This window comes from Arachis ipaensis, chromosome B1 (assembly GCF_059453495.1).
Source record: "Arachis ipaensis isolate K30076 ecotype BB chromosome B1, ASM5945349v1, whole genome shotgun sequence".
Lineage (NCBI taxonomy): Eukaryota > Viridiplantae > Streptophyta > Magnoliopsida > Fabales > Fabaceae > Arachis > Arachis ipaensis.
This window is the reverse complement of record NC_142436.1, coordinates 11,601,466-11,622,055: the sequence shown is the minus strand read 5'-3', so window position 1 is coordinate 11,622,055 and position 20,590 is coordinate 11,601,466. Positions and strand designations below refer to the sequence as shown.

At 36.1% G+C, this 20,590-nt stretch overlaps 4 protein-coding genes and 2 pseudogenes across 12 annotated transcripts; 3 read left to right on the top strand and 3 right to left on the bottom strand.

Moving 5' to 3' along the window:
- Positions 1-106: 106 nt before the first annotated feature.
- On the bottom strand, positions 107-985 carry LOC148575718 (mitogen-activated protein kinase kinase kinase 20-like; annotated as a pseudogene).
- Positions 986-2,159: 1,174 nt separating this feature from the next.
- LOC107624990 (uncharacterized) lies at positions 2,160-14,850 on the top strand. Of its 5 annotated transcripts, none has more exons than XM_016327499.3 (6): positions 10,627-11,094; positions 12,097-12,153; positions 12,707-13,064; positions 14,043-14,150; positions 14,329-14,393; positions 14,485-14,850. In XM_016327499.3, the coding sequence occupies exons 3-6, from the start codon at positions 12,978-12,980 to the stop codon at positions 14,630-14,632; spliced, it is 408 nt and encodes a 135-aa protein (XP_016182985.1). In that variant the 5' UTR covers positions 10,627-11,094; positions 12,097-12,153; positions 12,707-12,977; the 3' UTR covers positions 14,633-14,850. The 5 variants fall into 5 exon arrangements, with proteins under 5 accessions (XP_020973058.1, XP_016182985.1, XP_016182989.1 ...); XM_021117394.2 differs by having other exon boundaries at positions 10,629-11,094; positions 12,097-12,233; XM_021117399.2 differs by lacking the exons at positions 10,627-11,094; positions 12,097-12,153 and adding an exon at positions 2,160-2,593.
- LOC148575717 (uncharacterized) lies at positions 5,396-6,773 on the top strand. Its single transcript, XM_088501013.1, has 2 exons — positions 5,396-5,739; positions 5,811-6,773. Exons 1-2 carry the CDS (start codon positions 5,545-5,547, stop codon positions 6,039-6,041), a joined length of 426 nt encoding a protein of 141 aa, XP_088357139.1. The 5' UTR covers positions 5,396-5,544; the 3' UTR covers positions 6,042-6,773.
- LOC148575716 (uncharacterized) lies at positions 6,498-7,278 on the bottom strand (annotated as a pseudogene).
- Positions 7,910-8,917, bottom strand: LOC148575715 (uncharacterized). The gene has a single exon (XM_088501011.1). It carries the CDS (start codon positions 8,915-8,917, stop codon positions 7,910-7,912), a length of 1,008 nt encoding a protein of 335 aa, XP_088357137.1.
- A 452-nt stretch (positions 14,851-15,302) lies between the features above and the next one.
- On the top strand, positions 15,303-18,124 carry LOC107616555 (uncharacterized). Of its 5 annotated transcripts, XM_021117380.2 has the most exons (4): positions 15,303-15,591; positions 15,813-16,003; positions 17,393-17,566; positions 17,756-18,124. In XM_021117380.2, exons 1-4 carry the CDS (start codon positions 15,395-15,397, stop codon positions 17,770-17,772), a joined length of 579 nt encoding a protein of 192 aa, XP_020973039.1. In that variant the 5' UTR covers positions 15,303-15,394; the 3' UTR covers positions 17,773-18,124. The 5 variants fall into 5 exon arrangements, 2 of the variants coding, with proteins under 2 accessions (XP_020973039.1, XP_020973038.1); XM_021117379.2 differs by having other exon boundaries at positions 17,393-18,124; XR_001614565.3 differs by lacking the exons at positions 15,813-16,003; positions 17,756-18,124 and having other exon boundaries at positions 15,453-15,591; positions 17,393-17,526.
- Positions 18,125-20,590: the final 2,466 nt, after the last annotated feature.

Here is a 20,590-nt window from a genome sequence, read left to right as displayed (position 1 = left end):
CAGGGGACACAATAAACAAAACCATTCAATCTTAGAATGTCATCATAATGGCTCTAACTACATAAACCATAAATAAGGTTGCAATGAAACTAATTAAGAAAAATAATCATAGCCAAGTTGAAAGATAATATGAATGAAACAGTGTGATATAAAGGAAAGGATGATCAAGAAGCATGTCAGCAGTCTACCTTTTGCTAGGATCCTTCGTAAAGCACTTTTCCAGAAAATCATGACAGAAAAAACCGATTCCCTGTGGCTTCTTAGGTGATAGTTCATGATGCTCAACGAAGTACCTCAACTCCTCAGTAAGCAAAGAGCTTTCACCCCAGGCAGACAATCCAGTGAGCATTTCAATCACTATGCAACCAAGTGCCCATATATCCATCGGAGCATCAATATGACTGGAAAACGCTTCCGGCGACAAGTATGCCGGCGTACCTCTAGGCTTGGACTTCCACAGCTCAACATCTGCTTCCTCTTCTTTGGTTTTCTATAATCCAAAATCCACAATCTTCAATTGATAGTTTGCAATCTCTTTATCCAATGAAGGAAACACAAGAATGTTCTCCGGCTTGAGGTCACAGTGGACTATTCCTTTGCGATGAATATGTGAAAGCCCCTTAACAATCATGTGTGCATAGACACTCACGTCGGTCTCGGGGAGAGGTTTCTTGTGGATCAAGTCAGCCAAAGAACCGTAGGGAGCATACTCCAGGAAAAGATTGTAGAAGTGACGTTCGTGCTCTACTGTGGTCTCAGTTCCAAAGCATCGAATGATTTCTTGGCAACCACCGCTTTCACCTTTTCAAATTGATTTAAAAATCTGTTCTTCTTTCTCCAGTGAGAATGCCAACCTGGGAATGGAGCTCTTCACAGCAATGAAGCTCTGATACGGTGTTTGTGTATCAACAACAATGACAAGATAAACAGTGCCATAAGAACCCGCTTCCAAGACCTTCAGCTTCTTCCATTGTAAATCACTCATCTTGGATTGATTTTTCTTACTCCTGAATCAACATCAAAGGTTACATGCTTACAGTGATCAAATAATATTATTTATGAATGTACAAATTTTTTGCATACCTGCAGTTGGTTAGTTCTTTTGGCTCTTCTTTAGGATTCTCAACTCAGCTTTATGTTCGATTAATTATTACTAGGTTCGTTATAACTTATGCTATTTCCATTAATTATTTGTATCACTTGAACGAGTTACGAGTTGATTTTATTTACGGAAAAATAATATTTGATTTGCATATATAACAGAAAATATAAAGACATTGTCAGTAGGATTAATTTAAACCAAAAAACAAATTAAAAAATCTTGAAATATCTTTATCTTAATGACAGTTTTGAACCAACTTTAATTTTCAAATCCAAATAAAAAGTGAAATATATCTCATGACAGTTTTGAACCCAGATTTTGTTAGTAAAAAAGTTATGAAATAGAGATAATTTAATTTTAGAATCTTTACCTCTGTTTCATGGTATTTATGTCTACTATGACCTCCATAATTTTCTTTAAATTTTAAAAGTCAACCAAATATCTAGTCTAGTTTGATTATCCAAAAATTCAAATAGATATAATTTAAATTAACAACGTTATTTTTTTAAATCAAATAAATATAATTAATCATATGAGTATAATAATACTATAATAATACGAATACATACAATTTTATAAATTATTAATTTAAATTACATTTATTTAAATTGTAAATTACAAACTAATACAAATAAGTTTAGTCAACATGATAGGTAAATTTTGTGCAAACTTTATGAAAACACAATAAAAAAATTAAATCTTAAAAAATAACATGATTTTTTTAGAGTTCAATTTTTTTATATTTTATAATAAAAAAAATCTCATTAACATTGAGCTGATCCAATATATTAGATAATTTTATTTTTTTAATTATAATTTTAGTTAAAAAAATTATATAATAAACAATTAACTACAATTTTTTAATTTAATTTAGTCAAATTATTTTTAAAATAAAATACAATAAAAATTTAACATCATAATTATATCAATTAATTTTTTAATTAAATTATTTATATAAAATAAATCAATTTTTTTTAAACTAAATGATAACACTGTCATACATTCAAAAACAAATTCATGTGCTGTGGACCGTAGGACTGTAGGTGAGTTTCTGCCTAATTTCAAACACGTCTTTTTTCTCTTCTAAATTCTAATCGAAGAACAACTATCGTGATGAAATAGAGAAAGAGATATGATGGGTTTCAAATTTCAGAGGCAAAGAGATTGGAAAGGGTGAAAATGGGGGAAAACCTAAGATTCTAGCGCCTTCTTTTCAGTATGTTGTGCCTCAGATTCGGGTCGGGTGCCGCATAAACCAAGCTCTAGGCCAACTTTCTTCCCGAAACGTGAGTTGCCGGCGGAACCGCGATTCCGACGACTCTGCAACTTTCCCCGGCGTTTCTGCGTGAAAGCATTTTCACCAACTAAAGGAGAAACCCCATCGCTGAATGAAATTCCAGCCTCTGCCTCTTCCAGCCAGCCGCCGCAAGTTGCAGAGTTCCATTCTCCGGCCCTCCTCTCCTTCCCGTCGTCGTCGCCGTCTCAGTTACGGTATGTCCTGTAGACCTCTACCCCTCTTTGATCCCTCACTGCTGTGTTGTTGTTTTTCTCGTTGGTGCATCTTTTAATTTATTTGCTATGTTCATATTGCTGTTGTGTTAGACTGTTAGTTGTTCTTGTTATTGATTTTTTTTAAGCTATGTTGTACAGCTAAATAGCTAATTAATAATAGGGTCTAGTCTACGACTATATGAGCATCAAGTGGACGGCATGCACAAATTAAGACATCAACATAAATTCCAAAAAGCACCAGCATTCCAGATTGTTAACAAAATCTTCCGTTAATTCCATCAAGCTTCTTTAATTTGAGTTGTTGTACAAGATTATTAGTTTATTACTGCTAGATAGGTATGCTACTAAAATATTGGTACATAAATAATCATGATAATGAGTCATATAGAATAGGGGTGTTCGCGGTGCGGTTTGGTTCGGTTTTTGAAGGAAAAGCCATCCGATCCGATCGTTTAATTAAGTTGCGGTTCGGTTTGGTTCGGTTTTTTTTCAAGGTCATCCGAACCAAACCAAACCAATTAAAATCGGTTTGGTTTGGTTCAGTTTGTTCGATTTTTTCAATCAAATAAAAAAAATTCTACCATACTATTATGCAATGTCATAAGATTGAAATCAACAAGCCAAAATACACAATAGCTAACAAAGTCTTGATCTAATGAAATATAACGACAATAGAATTCAAATACGACAATTAAAGAAGTTTAATAGCTCAACAGTCAACACAACTAAAAATAAAAATAAATTGTCATTAAACTGATAGCAATTAGCAAAGTTATGGTGTCTTCTCCAACAAAATAACTAAAACTTCATAATGCAAACCAACCTGAAATAATAAAAAAAAACAATTACATAATAAGAACAACAAGAACAACAACAATAATTATAATAATAATAATAATATAAGGAGAACAATTCATACCATAAAACTTAACAAGATTAGACGAGCAAATAAACACTAAACAGAATTTGCAAATTGAACTTGGCAATGAACAAATTAAACCAGCAAGGCAGCAATAAACACTAAGCAGAATTTGCAAATTGAACTTGGCAATGAACAAATTAAACCAGCAAGGCAGCAATAAACACTAAATAGAATTTGCAAATTGAACTTGGCAATGAACAAATTAAACCAGCAAGGCAGCAATAAACACTAAACAGAATTTGCAAATTGAACTTGGCAAATGGCAATGAACAAATTAAACCAGCAAAGCAGCAATGAACAAATTAAACCAGCAAAGCAGCAATAAACACTAAACAGAATTTGCAAATTGAACTTGGCAATGAACAAATTAAACCAGCAAGGCAGCAATAAAGACTAAACAGAATTTGCAAATTGAACTTGGCAAATGGCAATGAACAAATTAAACCAGCAAGGCAGCAAGGCAGCAATAAACACTAAACAGAATTTGCAAATTGAACTTGGCAAATTAAACACTAAACAGAACAAAACTTGATAATCTCAAATTAAACCAGCAATGCAGCAATAAACACTAAACAGAATTTGCAAATTGAACTTGGCAAATTAAAAAATTGAACTTGCCAAATTAAACCCTAAACAGAACAAAACTTGATAATCTCAAATTAAACCAGCAATGAACCAAACAAGCAATGAACCCAGAAACCAGAATTTTCAAATTGAACAAAGTCACAAACTGAACAAACTGAACATTGAACAATAACCATTAACCAGCAAGCACCAAGCAGCAATACCAACAACAAGGCAAGAATGCATCAGTAAAGTTTACCTGAATAGATGGCTCGGGCTCCATATGCACCTGAATCGGTGGCTGGGTGGGAGGCTTTCTGGGTGCAGGCGGCGAGGTCGGAGGTGGTGAGGTGACCCTACAGAACCCAGAAACGCTGCTGGGTGGAGGCTTTCTGGGTGGAGGCGGTGACGTCGGAGGTGGTGAGGTCGGAGGTCCTGTAGGTGGGTGGGTGACTGGGTCTTCGTGTTCGCGGTGGGTGGGTGACTGCTACCTTCGACTTCGAGTATCAAGGAGACAAGAACAATGAGTGAAGAAGGTGGGTGACTGCTGGCCGTTTGGGTGCGTGGGTGCGTGGGTGGTGGCTCCGATCTGGGGTTTGGGCGGCGGGGTTAGGTTTCCATGGGGGGAGCCGGGGAAGGGAGGGACTCGCGCAGCTGTGCCTGTAAGTGTAACGCGTTTGGGGGGGTGGGGGTATGGGGGGTAGGGTTGGGGTAGTTTTAATTTTAGGGTTTTCTGAAGAACCGGTTCGGTTCGGTTCGATTAGGGTTTTGGTGGCAAGAATCGAAAACCGAACTGAACCGCAAAAAAACTGCAAAACATCATTTTTTCGGTTTTTTCGGTTTTCGGTTAATTCGGTTTTCGGTTTTTTCGGTTCGGTCCATCGGTTTAGTTTGGTCCGGATCGGTTTTGAACACCCCTAATATAGAAGAATGTAAATGGTGATTCTCATGTGGGATCTGAAAAAGCTAACTTTATTGTTTAGAAGTATTCGGAGTTTAGAAGTACCCAAATGTCCAAAAAAAAAAAATCTCATGGATATCGGGTTTTGGCTTTTGAGGTGGGGTAAATGTGTTATGCACTTATGTCATAGATATCAGGTTTTGGGACTAAATCCCCATTTTGGTCCCCCAGATTCAGCCCGTGCATCAATTTTGCCCTTGAGATTCCAATTGCACTGTTTATGTCCCCCAGATTCCGATTCGAGCACCTTAATGTTCCTTCGAAAATTTTCCGGCGTGACTCAGCGACAGCGTTGCTTATGTGGCACAGCCACTGCCACGTTGGACGCCGTAGTGTACATATGACGTGGAATGTGTGATAAAATTTCCTAATGTAGTCCCTGTCCTCATTTTTAAACCCTAAAATTTCGTTGGCCTTCCCATTGAGGTTCTCTCCATCAACGTCTTCTTCTACATCTCTTTTGTACACCGATAGCTGTCCACCATGAGAGGAAGTGGGAGCCATGTTGCAGGAAGTTCCAACCGGTCATCGTCGACGGAGAACTGGAGAAGAAGCACGACGCGAAGCAGGCATGGACGGGTTTCGGACTGGTGCGGCTGTGGTTGTCGCCCGGTGCTAAGGTGGTCTGGGACGGAGTCGCATCCTAACAAGCCCTTCTTTGGTTGCCCCAACTATAATGTGAGTAAAGTTTAATAATTTGTAGCAGATTGAAAATTTTTTTTTCGGTTGATTATTTTGGTTGGTTGCAGACAAGTGGGAAAACATGGTGTGGGTTATTCGTCTGGGCTGATTCTGTGCAAGAGGAGTTGTCTGAAGGAGCTGTTGCAGGAGATGATGATGGTGATAGGAAGATGAACTTTGCATGGCGGATGGGCAAGATGGAGGCAGACATTAGGAATCTGAAATTCATAACTCATGTTCTTGGATTTGGGTTCTTAGTAATTGTTGTTTTTGTAGGATTGGTGCTATTAAAGGGTTGAGAACATGTCAATGTAATGCAGTTCCCAAATTAATGAATGAAACTGTTATGTGGTAACATAACAAGGTTTGTGTAAATCATCTTACTTTGATATAATATAATATCCTGTTGGATGAAGTAAAAGAACTTGTAAATAAGTAACAGAAAGATTCCAAACCATGGACAATATTAATTGATCAATACCAAAATATGGCAAACCATTCATAGTTTTAACACATTACAACCATAAGTAATTGAACAAGTAGCATGACATACTTGATTAGTAATCAACAAAATGAACCATTGTTTAGAGTGAGGCAGTCACTGTATCTTTTAACAAAAAACTAACACTTGACAAGCAAAATGTCCTAATGTCCTAATATGAAAGTTCACTTCTTTCGGGGGTGCTTAAATCCAGGAGTCGGCACAAACTTCAGAAAATTTGTGAATCGTGAAGCAGTGACAGAACTCGCACCCTTCATTGGGTCCAGTGCTGTAGAAGGGGTTGTTGGAGGTGACCTTCTTCTAGTAGGCAGTTTGGCAGGTCTTGTGGCTGGTTCCCCAGTTACTTCAGTGAACTACACAAATTTCAAACCAGAAATAAATACCAAACATTGTCACTCAGTAAACCTTTTTCAGAGTTTTTACTCCATTAATTACAAAGGCTTATTATAGAATTAAAATTGTACCTTTTGAGAGTCTTCTGGTTCAGAACAAATTGACTGTGACAGATCAATTTCTGATGCTTGACCAATAGGAGCAGAATTGATGGTAATATTAGCATTAGCCGTAGCTGTAGCAGTAGTAGTTGCATTTGGAGTAGCAGTTGCAGTGGCACTGGCAGATGCAGAGGCAGTTGCAGTGTCAGTTGTGGTGGCCTGGGCAGTTGCAATTGCTTGTGCACTAGCATTTTTAGGGTCTTTAGCAGCCTCTGCTGCCTTTGCAGCAGCCGCAGCATCAGCTGCAGCTTGAGCAGCATCAGCTGCTCTTTTCTTTTCACATCCTCTCTTGGTGTGACCCTTTTGCAAGCAGTACTTACATGTGAAAGGCCGAAGCTGTCTTTTCAAGGCTGTTACTGGCTTAGATTTCTTGCTAGAACTTGAGACTTCATCTGAGTCCTTCCTCCTCTTTGTTTGAAGATTCCCTGGCTTCCTCTTGATTGGTGGTGCCAATGGCTTGTTAAACTGACTTTGTTCCCAGAAGGCTTGGCCAGGTATAGGATTGATGTGGTACTTGTATGTTTCCTTGTAAGACTCCATGGTTATCAACTTATGGCAGAAATCCTCTGGGTGCTTGTTGACTCTGGCCAGTACTGCACAAGCATGAACGCATGGAATCCCTACAAGTCCAGTTTACTTCCAACTTAGGTTAAATCAAAAATTATTTATAACACTAGTGTAAAATTAAATGAGCAAAGGTAAGTGGATGGGAGAAAATAACCTGTTAACATCCAGAACTGGCAGGTACATAATCTTTTCCCCAGGTCTACCACATGGTTTGTTGGACGCCCATGGACCTCAAACTTCTCATATCCAGTATCTCCAGACCATATAGCATGCCAATGTCTGGACTCTTTCCTCACCTTTTCTAACCTACTTTTGATTACGGGTGGTAACAGCCCCAAGTGATTGTCCAACTTAACCTTGTTCTTAGCCATAGTCCGCATGACAAACATTCTCACCTCTTCTAGAAGAGTAAGTATAGGCTTGCCCCTTGCTTCTTTGATCTTTGAATTGAAAACCTCATAGGCGTTGTTGCAAATCGAGTCCAATTTCGGGTTGTGCCTGAACTGTGACCTCGTCCATGCCTCCCTTGGCCACTTGTCAAGATACTTCCATGCGTCCTCGTTCAGCCGCTTTATCCTATCCATGTATTCCTGAAATTCAACAGTTAATAGTTGGGAAAGAAGTCCATGTTATCCCCTTTTATACCTCCCCCCACAAATCCAATGTCCACATCTTCATCAGAAACGTCTTCCACAAATCCATCATCATCAACACAGACCTTGGCCTTCCCTTTTTCCTTTCCACTCTCAGCCTGGACCTTCTTCCTTGCATTGGGTTTCTTGACTTTCTTCTTCTGTGAAGGAACAGTATATCCAATGCCCGATTCATCTGAGCTATCATCCGGCTCTTGTGGTTTATAGGCCTCGTCCTCAGCACTCTCGTAGCTGTCATGAGAGTCTGAGTCAGAGGATAAAAGAACATGATCACTAGCATTTTCCTTTGCTTTTGAAATACCTTTCCCTACAGACCTTAGACAATATCTCCTAGTCCTAGTTACATTGTTCTGTCTGGGCATGGGTTTGGGTTTGGGAACTGTCTTAGGCTTACACTTTGACTTAGGCTTAGGCTGGGACTCCATGTTAGAATTCACATTGCTCTTCTTCAGTAACGCCTCTTTAGCTTGGGGCTTGTATGTTACCATGCTTAAACTCCTAGGAGGGTCCTTCTCGGTGGTAGGTTTGACAGGGGGGTCTTTCACCATCCTGGCATTTGACTTGGCTTGCTCTCCAAGATCCCTCACCTCGTCATCAACATGCACAACAACATCCTCTCCTTGTACTATTTCAGGTTCTGAAATGCCATGTTCAATGTAGACATCCACTACCCCATTGTTCTTTCCACCATGATTACACAGCTCTCTCAACTCATTATCAGAGTCTAAACGCCTCAAACCTACTTCCAGGCTCATCCCAGGGACCTGCCACCAAACCTCCTTCATGGTCTCATAGCCTAGCTCTTTGAAGTAATTTCTCAGGTAGAATACATCCAACCTGTCCACATCCAGATCACCCAAACAATGCCTATTGTCAGGTGTGTATGTCCATCTCCCATCCTTCCCCCTCTCAAAATTTCCCCCATGATGAAACATTATGTCTAACAATTCGGCGTTCATCTGCAACATAACAGAGGAAATGCTTAAAATTCACCACGCATGCAACACATAAACAACAAATAACTTAGATATTACACACCACCAGAGATTAACCCCTGTTCTTTTCACAAGAAACAGAGCATGCATTACTGGTTTGAAGAAGGAAAACACTAAAACCCTAACAGGCAGTGGATTCTAACACAAACTACATGCATCATGTTCAAGTAACTTTAACAATCGGCCATATCAGGAATGAAACATGATCCAAAAAATTCAAAAAAATATAATAAAATTTGTACCTTGAAGTTAGCTTAAACGGTTCTTCAGTCGATGCTTCAATGGTGAACCACGAACCTTCCCCCAAGTTCAGTACAGCAATGTTAAGAAACCAGGCAGCAGTGCCCTTGCCTGTCGCTACTGCTTATGGAGGAGGAGACCAAGCGTTGAGAGAGGTGAGAAAATATGGAGGAGAAGACGTAACGAATACCAAACCCTTTGCCCAAGTTACTACTACTCTCACTGTGATCAAAACGGCGACGTGTGGGCTTTCATTCGTTTTGCCCCATGAAACGACGTCGTTCTGACTCTCCAACGTGGCAGTGGCTGTGCCACATAAGCAACGCCGTCGCTGAGTCACGCCAGAAAATCTTCGAAGGACCATTATGGTGCTCGAATCGGAATCTGGGGGACATAAACAGTGCAATTGGAATCTCAGGGGCAAAATTGGTGCACGGGCTGAATCTGGGGGACCACTATGGGGATTTAGTCCAGGTTTTGGATTTTGAGTTGGATGACCTGCAGATTGTCATTGTCCTATTATAATTGTCTTTACTTATTTCTTTCAGATATGTATAAAAATATTAAGACAAAAGGACAAATAGGTCCCTGAGCTTTTGGCCCGTGGACATTTTCGTCCCTGAGCATTTGAAAATACTTTTAAATCCCCGACCTTAGCAAATTTTGGACGGATGAGTCCCTCCGTGGATTTGCCTCCGCCGGACCCATCGGAGAAGTCTGATCTGGCTCCCCTGAGGATGACGTGGCACGCTTGGTTGACAGCTGAACTTTCTACTCAGCAGTCCAGCTGTCAACCAAGCGTGCCACGTCATCCTCAGGGGAACCAGATTAGACTTCTCCGATGGGTCCGGCGGAGGCAAATTCACGAAGGGACTCATCCGTCCAAAATTTACTAAGGTCGGGAATTTAAAAGTATTTTCAAATGCTCAGGGACGAAAATGTCCACGGACCAAAAGCTCAGGGACCTATTTGTCTTTTTGTCAAATATTAATGAACAAGTACCTGTGGATAGTGAGTTATTGTATGAGATTATGAGAATATGAGACTCTAGTTATAATTTTGAATTTTTATGTATTTTTGAATTTACAGAGGGTTTTTTTATAACTGTGTTCGTATTTATGATTTAATAATTAATATATTATATATCATTTTATTATAATCTAGTTATTCTGGTTGAATTTTGATTAAACCTTACGGTTGAAACTTGGACCGCCCGAACAGTTTGATGTCCGGACCATAGTTCTGAGAGTTGGATCGGTCTAACTGCGAACCGGAGGTATAAACGGTCCGATCAAGTATACAAAACCGTTAAAATAAAAATCGATAGAAAACTGGTAAATCGGGCAGAAATCGGCCGGTTGGATTGGATTGAAAACCGGCCAGTTCGGTAAAAACGGCGTCGTTTTTTGCTTAAACGTTTAAACGAACCAACCTGAGCTACACATCTCACTCTTCACTCTTCGCATCTCACTCTCTCACTGAAGCTGCAGACATCTAATCACTCCCCCTTCTCCAACCCTAGCTGCTGCCGCCGCCGGTCCGTCGATCCACTGTCGCCGTCCGTCCTTATAGCCACTGCCCCGAAGTCTCCAACCCCTGCTCTCATCCTCCACGAACTCTCGGGTCTCTCACTCTCCTCTCTCCCGTGATACCCCGCACACGCCGCTCCTCCGCGTCACTCTCGCATGGAGGAAGACATGTCGCTGTGCTCGCACGGAGGAAGACACGTCGCCGTCGCGCTCATATAGAGGAAGAATCATCGCAAGCGCCGTGTTTCCTCCTCCTGTCGGTCAAGCCGTCATCCGCTTCTCAGGTGCGCCGCTGTCTGCTTCTCAGCCGTCCTCCTCGCAGCGGTGAATGTCGTCCGCGACCCTCAGACACACCGGGTCCTCCATCTTAGGGTTTGTAGCTTTCTTTTAATTTATTTGTGTGTTTTGGTAATTTCTGATGTGTTAAATTTATTTCTCTGGTTGGTTCTGCTATGCTGCTGTTTTGTGTGTGTGGTGATTTTATTATTTTAATTTACTGATTATTGATTATTGAATGTGTTGTGATTATTGATTAGCTTTGGTTTTTCTATGCTGATGTTTTGTGTGTCACTGTGTTGCTGAGCGTTTGTTTTTGGTTGATTGGCTTTGCTCACTGCGTGATGATAAATTTCAATTTTGATGACTCTGTTACTGGGTTACTGGTTGATAATAAATTGCATTGCCTGTGTTACGGATTCACTGCTCATTCTTGCTCTTCTATTCCCATAACTACAGTAGTTTATCACTTCGACAAAAAAAACTGTTTTTTAAATAGAAATTATTCTAGACAAGGAGAATGATCTTTTAAAGAGCAATAATCATGAGAAGCTGCTAAAGTGCTAACTATTGCATATGTGAGATAAGTTTCATTGTGGCATAAATATGGAGGTAATTTGGAGGACATAAATAACTTTTGTGAATTCTTATTTGATTTCTGAAGATATGTTGGAATTAATTCCAGTCTTTGATAATAAATCTATCTACGCTTATAAATACATAATAAGATGAATTATGGCATGATGCTGATCAATATCGATTATCTTGGTTTAATGTTGCTGAATCGAAATTATGTGTTGTTTTACTAAGATTTTGAGGATCACGCTCTAATAATTGACCTTGCATATTAGTAACTGAGCTTTTAATAGACAAGTGTAAGGTTAAGTTTTGTGATTTACATGTGCTTGGATTGTGGCTGTTTTGATGATTTATTGAGTAACACGATGAAGGAGCATTAAAATGTCAAGTTTAGCTCTGGGTTATTGTGAAATCCTTTTGCTTTTCCTGATTTGTTTTGAGTCTCCTCAAGTGAATACAATTTTACTGTGAGTCTGCAGGTTTGAGTCTCCTCTTGATTAGAAATTTGTGGTATGTTAGGTGGCAGGTTAGATTTAGGTGGCGATAGCTTTGAGCCTGCAGCTATGGAAGAATGAGGTTTCTAAACTTCTAGTTTGTGTTAAATGATGTGGATTGTTCAGCTGCTACTTCGAGGAACTTTCATTCTTTTTTTTTCGGTGACGAAACCTTCATTCTTTTTTTTGTTGCTTGGACAAATTTAAACCAGAGTTGGAAATGGTTTGATATGTTTTCGATGTAATTGCTTTATTGATTAATGTCATCAAAGCAAACATTTATAGGATGAAGAAAGGATTTTGGTTTCTCTTATAGCAAACTTTGAAAGCAAAACCTTCAGTTCATTAAAATATTTAAGTTTGTACTTTATCTAAAGATCTTAAGATATTTTAAAGTTTATATTAGACTATAATTATATTTTAGAGTGTTTATTTATAATTTATTTATTATTTTAATATAAAACGGTTTTTCCAGTTGAACCGGTTAAACTATTAAACTAGTAAACCAGTGACTAGAGTGGTTCGATAACCGGTCCGGTTTTCAGAACCTTGGTCCAGACTAGTTTTCCAAACCTTGATTCTAATATTTGCATCCCTTATCCTTCTAACTTTCTTGGCATCTCTCTTTATTGTAGAATCGTTTTGTTTCTTTTAGAGGTTCTCGTCCCAGAATCCTAAATTGCTGATTCCAATATTTATTGGACTGAAGAATCATCTTTCGACACAATCGTGATGCTGATATAGTGAGTAGTTTTGAATCTGTTGCTTTGGTCTGTATTGCGTTGTTTTGGAAAATTGTTGAGCACAGACATTGCAAAATCTTTCTACAAACAAACAAAGGATATAGCCTGACTTAGGGATAAAGGAAAAGAAAAAGAGAATTCGATCAAACCCCTTGCTTCCTTGATGGTCATGGCTGCGATTCGGAGTATCAACACAGTGGCAGAGGCTATGCCCCGACTCACCAGATTCTCTCTTCAAGCCCCAAAATTGGTTAGCACTTCTTCCCTTTTTTAGTCAAAAAGGAAAATTTTCAATTTTTATTTGTTATTTTTTTAATATTGTTTACTACATGATTGGGTTAGAATATGAAAGTTTGTTTCTTAGCTTGCCTTGAAAAAATGTACATTCCTTTTTTCCGAGAATAGGGTAAATTTGAATTTTTCTTATAAGTCGAAGTTTAGAAGGAAAATTTAGCCACAAATATAAGAAAATGTTACTTAATATTAGTAAAACATTCCTGTAATTTACTAATTTATTTGACTTATGCACCTTTAATTGAATCCCGAAGGAGAGAGACTATGGAATATTGACTGTTGTTTTGTTTGGGTTTTTCATGGCTTGAACACTTTTGGTGACCCAAATATATTAAAGGCCCATTTGATTCATGATATGAAGGCCTAAAAGAGAGAAAGAAATCTTTTTGCCATAGTGCACTATACACCATATCTGAAGTATTTGGTTGGAGTATAATTCACCATGGGATAGGATGAGTTGTTTGGCCTCTATTTGGTGTAAAAGTCATGAATTTTTTGAATGTGTTTCTTTCACAGACATGTTGAAAGATTAGAAAGGTACACGCTGTAAATACTGAATGGTATTCTTCTTATATATCATTTAGTATTTACAGAAAAGAAAAGAAAAGAAAAGAAAGAATGTTGTGTATCTAACTAGGGTATAACTGGGTTGAGTATTGTGCTATTTGGGTTTGAAAGGGTGTTTTAAGTTGTATCATCATTACGCAATTGGAAGCTGTAGAAAAGAAGGAAAGCATTATTGTTTTGTGTTAATTACACTGAACTCTCCTAATGTTAGCTGTTGTTACACTCTATACATGACTCGTAGTGGTTAAAGGCTTTGCTTCTGTTGTATCCTTACTTATCATATTGTTCTTGCATCTTGAAACATCTTTCTCTTGGAGAAATTATGCTTATTAACCCTCCTTATGCATGATTCCTGGACTGTTCTCAGGTGGAGGTGGAATTTGCCGATGGTCATGTATTCAAGTTGTCGGCTGAGTTTCTAAGAATAAACAGTCCTGCAGTTGATGGAAAAATCAGATCAATTGGAGGTGAAAAGGTACTTGCTTTCTGCAACTCAGAATGCTTTTTCAACTGCACCATTTGGAAACTATATCCTGAGTTTTAGTACACTTTGATAATTGAATCAATGAGATCTCTTGTCTGATTAATCTTCCTTGTTACTTCTTTTTCTGTTGTTTTGATTTGACTACATTCCAATTGATCCCTCGAACCAGGTAATATCTGGGAGACGGCACGTGGGAATCATGTCTGCAGAACCGGTAGGGAACTACGGGGTAAGGTACATCAAACTTAGACATTAGATCTAAATTTCAATATCTAAATCCTTCAAACTGGAATGTGATGCATAGTTGATGAATTGGATTGTTCAGGCTTAATTTTGATGACTTGCACAAAACCGGAATCTATTCGTGGGATTATTTCTATCACCTGGGAAGTAACAAGTTTACCCTCATGAGAAATTACATCGAAACACTGAAGAAATATGGGCTAAGCCGGGATCCACGCGGAAAAAAATGATGCAGGCATCCGCTTCTTGATTGGCCAAAACTGGTTTGAAATTGTGTCAGTTGACATCATGAAACTTGTGCTTGTCTTTGGATAGCTTCATCTGTTGAAATTGAAAAACTGAATTTTGTATGAGATGTGAAGAATAGTGTTTCAGTGAAGTATTCACTAATTATCAAAGGATGAAAGAAATAAAGGAGTGTCCTTCTTGACCCATTTCTTTTCTTCCATTTCAATTATTTGCTAGAGTCATCTGAACCCTGCCAAAATCCCTATAACGGTCATGTTTCTTATTCCGTATGAGTATTTCCGTAAAATTGTTGTTATAATCTGTGTCCAGAAAAAAAAAAACCAATTAAACCACCACACCAGAGTAATCATTACAAGAAGATGAAGGTGGAGATTTAATGAATTTTCAAATCCAAAAAGAATTCATGATAATTAATGCATTTTTTGTAGTGCCATAAAAGAAAAATAAGAGCAAATATTATTTGCTCATTAGAATATTTTCAATACTAGTTCTAATTTTAATTTTATTTTAGATTTCATAAGATGCTACATAAACATTTGTGGAATTATATGTTATAAATAATAATTTAAAATTAAAAATAAAATTTGTCTCATTTCTGGCCATGAAAGATGGAAGCGCCAACAATACTATGACTAATTTAACAGGGTTGTAACTATCAATATTTGTCTTAAAAATTAAAATTATAGGTGGAATTTACATATTTAACCTAAGAAGAGAAAGCTTTAAAACAAGTTAGGGGAAGAATGGTTTGGTGCGAAGAGAAGAGAGAGCTTCCCAACAATGGCGAATTCCATTCCAATCAATCCAACGGAGTTGTCGTTCATCGTTTGCGAGTCGGGTTTGTGCAGTCGTCGGAGGCCACTTGCGAGAAGGGAGAACAATCGCGGGGGAGCAAGAGCCACTGTTGGAGGAGACAACACTTGCAATTATGTAAGATAAGGTCTGAAATTTCATTCTCACTTGATTATGTAATTTGTTTGAGTGATTTTCTGCATGTTCTTCATCTATGCATGAAATCGGGGTTAGGATTTGCGTCGTTATTGTTCCTGTTCCCGTTGCTGTATAGTTTTTTTTTTTTTTTTTTTTCTATTTTTAGTTTGTGATTTGGTTGATGATCTATGTTATGTTTGAAGTAAGAAATTGTTACTGTTCTGATTTTAGAAAAAAAATTTGGGTCATAAAACTTGGGATCCCAACATCAATTGTTGCAACTAACAGCATTGTGGTACACTGGTACATTGTCAAAAAATGTAAAGTCGTTAACGGCATAAAGCACCTCCCATCGACCTTATTCTCATTCTTTCTCTTCACAATTGAATTTCTAGCGACAGTGAAACTCACATATGATGCAGGTGAGTTCGTCATTTAGCACCTTGACATTTTCTCTTCAAAATTATCTATGGTCCCTCTTTAATCTTCTATCCTTCTGCCTTCACAAATTGGGGCTTATGGTTTTATTTGGGTGAAGAAGATGAGAAGAAGAAAGAGTTCTTTTGAAGTGGGAATGAAGAGGGAGAGGATTTGTATGACATTGTTAACATCATCTGCCACGTTGGACACTTGAGAGTTACCTATGGATCATAATTAATGCCCTCTCTCACTGGTTTAACATGTGGTTAGAAATGTCAGAGGGAGATAGATGGTTACAAATTTTTATATTATTTTTAATTATTTTATTAATATATTTATACCAATAGCATCTTTTTTATTGATTTTCGATAAAAGTAATATTATATTTTTAAGGTGATACTAATTTTATTTTATTAATTAATTTTAATATAAATTTTAATTTTAAATAAATTTATTTTTTGACAATATCAAAAAAAAAAATTTAGAAAGTAAATATTTTTATTAAAATTTAACCACTTAACAAAAAAAAATGGATAATTTTATATAATTAAATAAAATTTTATACTATTAAAAATACTAATAATAATTACAAATTATAAAATTTATTATCTTTCTAATACTTTTCTATCAAAGTAAAAACACTCTTTTAAAAATGTTCTTGGTATCTATTTTCTTTAAGTTATATCTTTCTGTTGTTTCAGTCAATAACACGTGAACATATTCCTGTACACATCCATAAATGCACATTGCAATTGGAAGTTGGAAACGATTATTATTAATTTTTTTTAAATAAATATAACAATTACTAATACGTGCAAACAAAAATTTGGAAAATCATATTCCAGAGTAAATCGATTTAAAAGATGAAATTAATATAATCATCATTATATTATTCTATAATAAGTTATATGATAGTACAAAAAATACTGACATAATATATTCTGGTATTATGTATACATTTTTTTTAATTTATTTTAAAAAAATATATTTTTTTATAATTATATAAAAATGGTGAATACTATTTAACTCTCTCTAAATTAAAAGGTAAATTATTCCTTGCAATATATCTTTTATATTATTAATTGAAATAAAATTAATTGATTTGTCATAATTAATTTTAATTTTAATCTAACCTAAATTTTATTAATTTAATTAATTAATCATGATGTAATTTTTTTTAAAATTATAAAAATTATTAAAAAATTTAATTTTATCAAGCATTGTCTCACTTTCAAGCCAACTCTATTCTTCTCTTCTTGGACATCCACTTGAACTTCAAGTCTAGGTTCAATTTCTCATTGTTGTGTACAATCTTGCCAATATCTTCTCCTCAGACTTTTAAATCTTGCTTTCTCTTCATAGTTCTCCTGATGACGCTACAATTTCTGCAGCTCAGTTCCTACACCTTCTTATTTCATCTCTCTGCTCAATTGCTCCCATTGGTCTTCAGAATGTATTTTCTTTGGAACTCACCTCCACGCTTCTGGCCAAGGACAACCACAATGTCTTTGGCTTAATGCAGCTGGTTTCTGTTGATGATGGCCAGAGGTCTATTAGAGCTTATGGTATATACTCCTATGCCTCCTTTTTTTTAACCACGATTGTCTTTCTAATGCCTGCAGATTTGATTATGTGGATAGTAATCTACCGGATGGCAGTAATAATACTGACATTATTGTTAGGATGATTCATGATGTTCTTCAAGGCAGGGAGATCTATTTGAGCTATTTTTTTGTCAATGAAAACTATGCTAGCAGGTAGAAGAAATTGATGGAAGACTATGGCTTCACCTGTAATTGTGATCGGTGTAATGTCGAATCAAATTGGTCAGATAACGATGACATTATCGAAGAAGATAATGCAAAAGATATGGATGAGGAGGACAAATATGAAAACATGGCAGCGTCAGATACACAATTTATTTCATTTCATTTAATAATAAGAATAAGGAATAATTTACCTTTTAATTTAGAGAAGGTAAGATAGAATTCACCTATAAAAATTAATATTTAATGAATAATTATACTAATTATTAATTATTTCAATTATAAATTATTCTAATTCTAATTATACTAATTGTGAAACATTCTAATTTCAATTATATTAATTGTCAATTATTGTAATTATCAATCATACATAATTAACATTTATATATAATGTTAACGTTTATGACTTTGTTATATACATGTGTATTAATAACACATATATTGATCGAACATTTTCATAATTAGTTTCGTGTGATTAAAGGATATGTATAATATTTTTTATCGTGTGTATTAATTTTTAATTTGTTATTTTTTTAACTACTTCATAGAATAAAGATGTATCCTTCATTTTTTATCTAAGTAAATTATTTTAAGGTATAAGTTACAAATTTTTATGAACTTTTATTGACGTTATTCTCTTATTTTTTTGATAATCTCATGATTATTTTTACTAAAACCTTTTTTTTTATCTAACTTTCAGCGGGATTGTCCTTTGTTGTAATTTTTTAAGAATGCATCATATCTATCAAATAACACATCGAGTTGTATTTAGTGATTCGAGTTTGAATGATATGGATGTAAGATTTCAACGAAAAGACAATGAACTCTATTTTATTGAAGGATGATTAGATTTATTTATATATTATGACCAATCTAATAGAATGTGGGTAAAATTATTTTTCTTGAAAAGAGCTCAATTTTATATTGAGACAAGGTATTTTGTTTTTATTTTTTAATTTTCTTTTTTTTCTTAACTATTTCATATAATGATAATGTTTTTTTTTAATCGAAATTAATCTCCTTTAAGATATAAATCATAATTTTGCTATTCTTTTATGAATTCAACCTTACTTTTATTTTTTTAATTATATAATAAGTATTCATATTCAGTTTTTTTGTCCTTACAGCAAAATTATCTTTTATACAATCATTTACAATGCATTACATCCATCATATTCCATCCCGAATTATTTTCTTCGATATAAATGCTAAGAATATTTAAATTTAATAAGTTACGTCTATTTAATTTGGATATGTAATATTTTGTATTTTCAATCTCATTTTTTTTACCATTTATGATTTTTTTTTATCAAATTCAAATATATTCAAGTAATTGAGTATAAAATATTGCTAATATGATAATATGTCATATAATTTTAATATACCTTCAAACTATCAATACACAAAAAATGAATCATTTAAAATAATAATAGTATTTCTTTTTTAATAATACTAAATATGTATAAAAAAAGAATGCTTTAAATACATGTTTTATTTTACATAACACTTTACATATATTAATATAATATAATATTAATAATAAATATTGTTCTAAAAGTTATGTGAAACGTTGATTTGGGCCTGAACGTGAGGTCTAAATCCCTTAGTATGGCAGCGTTCGACCTCTTTGGTGCCGAGGTGCTGCTTCCGAGTTCCTCGTGAGGAGGTGAGGGGTGGTACCTGCAAGAGACTCCGATACTTAAGTTAGCAAGGGTTTTAAGCAGGTTTTTTAGTAGATTAAAACGTGTGTTATACCTTTGTTGGAATATTTCTATCTTTTCTGATAGATAAGCGTTCCCTTTATCTTGGGAGTTCGTTGGGATATACCTTCTAGATGAGGTAGGAGAGATTTAAGGAGGTAGTTACTTGTTAGGTCAAGTAAAGCTGGACCTCTATGTCGTTGTTCGACCTCTTTAAAGAGGTCAGGCTTATCGTGGAGTCCACCTTTATAGGTGGGCCTTTTTGCGTTATTGGGCCTGACTTTCATTTTATTGGGCCAAGGTATGAATAATACCCCTGCTTGAGTCCGTTCCTTTTATCGGTCGGGCTTAAGCATTCCGTGGCTTCTGCTATGGACGTCGAATTTTGACCTTGTCGGTATTATCCAACGTCTTTTGAATTTTTGAACGTTGGTGGAGTTTTAATGACTGTCGAATACTGCGCGGCAGTTGCTCTTGGGGATTCGTGCATGCTTAAAGACGAGTGAAAGAGCCGTTTCTGATTTATTGTCCCTTATAAAGGGGACTTTTCGGCTCTTCTTCTCCTTTTTGTTGTTTCTGAAAGGTTGTTTTTGCTTTCTTCTTCACCAAAGTGCTTCTCTATGTCATTTCGTCCATTTTTGTTTCCTCGAGATTTCTCAATCTTGGTGTTTGAAGGGTTACTTGCTTTCGCCGGTGTGAAGAGGATCGTTCTTGTTTTGCTATTTTTAAACGTGCTCTCCTTTTTTCTTCACAATCTTCTCCAAGGTTGGTTCTAGTTTTCTCTTTCCCTCAAGCTCTCCCTTCTTATTATCTTGCTTGCTATTGGGTTTGCTTTTGCTGCCTTTGCACTTTTCTTTTGTTGTTGTGGAGCATTTGAGGAGAGGAAACGTTTGTTGCCAAAAGATTTGAAAGACTCTCTCATTTTCTTAAAAGAATCTTTATTAGCGTAGTGGTTCTCTTTTATGCATTGTACTACCCTTAATGATGCCATTTTTTGTAGTAGTGTTGTGTCGAAGAGGCGCCATTTGGTTGCTATGTAAAAAGATTTTGAAAAGAATGGCTTTCCCTTGATTTAGTTGTTTTACCCGACCTAAATTAGGTGATGCCCGATTTGCTTAGTAAC

What these genes read in the sequence shown, in the direction of transcription:
- LOC148575715 (XM_088501011.1), bottom strand. Translation starts at nt 8,917, where the DNA reads ATGAACGCCGAATTGTTAGACATAATGTTTCATCATGGGGGAAATTTT.
- LOC107616555 (XM_021117379.2), top strand. Translation starts at nt 15,395, where the DNA reads ATGGTTTGGTGCGAAGAGAAGAGAGAGCTTCCCAACAATGGCGAATTC. An exon ending in TTGCAATTATGTAAGATAAG is followed by an intron (nt 15,592 to 15,812) that starts GTCTGAAATTTC and finishes TTCTGATTTTAG; the next exon opens with AAAAAAAATTTGGGTCATAA. An exon ending in GAAACTCACATATGATGCAG is followed by an intron (nt 16,004 to 17,392) that starts GTGAGTTCGTCA and finishes CAATTTCTGCAG; the next exon opens with CTCAGTTCCTACACCTTCTT.
- LOC107624990 (XM_021117399.2), top strand. Translation starts at nt 12,978, where the DNA reads ATGGTCATGGCTGCGATTCGGAGTATCAACACAGTGGCAGAGGCTATG. An exon ending in CTCTTCAAGCCCCAAAATTG is followed by an intron (nt 13,065 to 14,042) that starts GTTAGCACTTCT and finishes GACTGTTCTCAG; the next exon opens with GTGGAGGTGGAATTTGCCGA. An exon ending in GTAGGGAACTACGGGGTAAG is followed by an intron (nt 14,394 to 14,484) that starts GTACATCAAACT and finishes TGGATTGTTCAG; the next exon opens with GCTTAATTTTGATGACTTGC.
- LOC148575717 (XM_088501013.1), top strand. Translation starts at nt 5,545, where the DNA reads ATGAGAGGAAGTGGGAGCCATGTTGCAGGAAGTTCCAACCGGTCATCG. An exon ending in TTGGTTGCCCCAACTATAAT is followed by an intron (nt 5,740 to 5,810) that starts GTGAGTAAAGTT and finishes GGTTGGTTGCAG; the next exon opens with ACAAGTGGGAAAACATGGTG.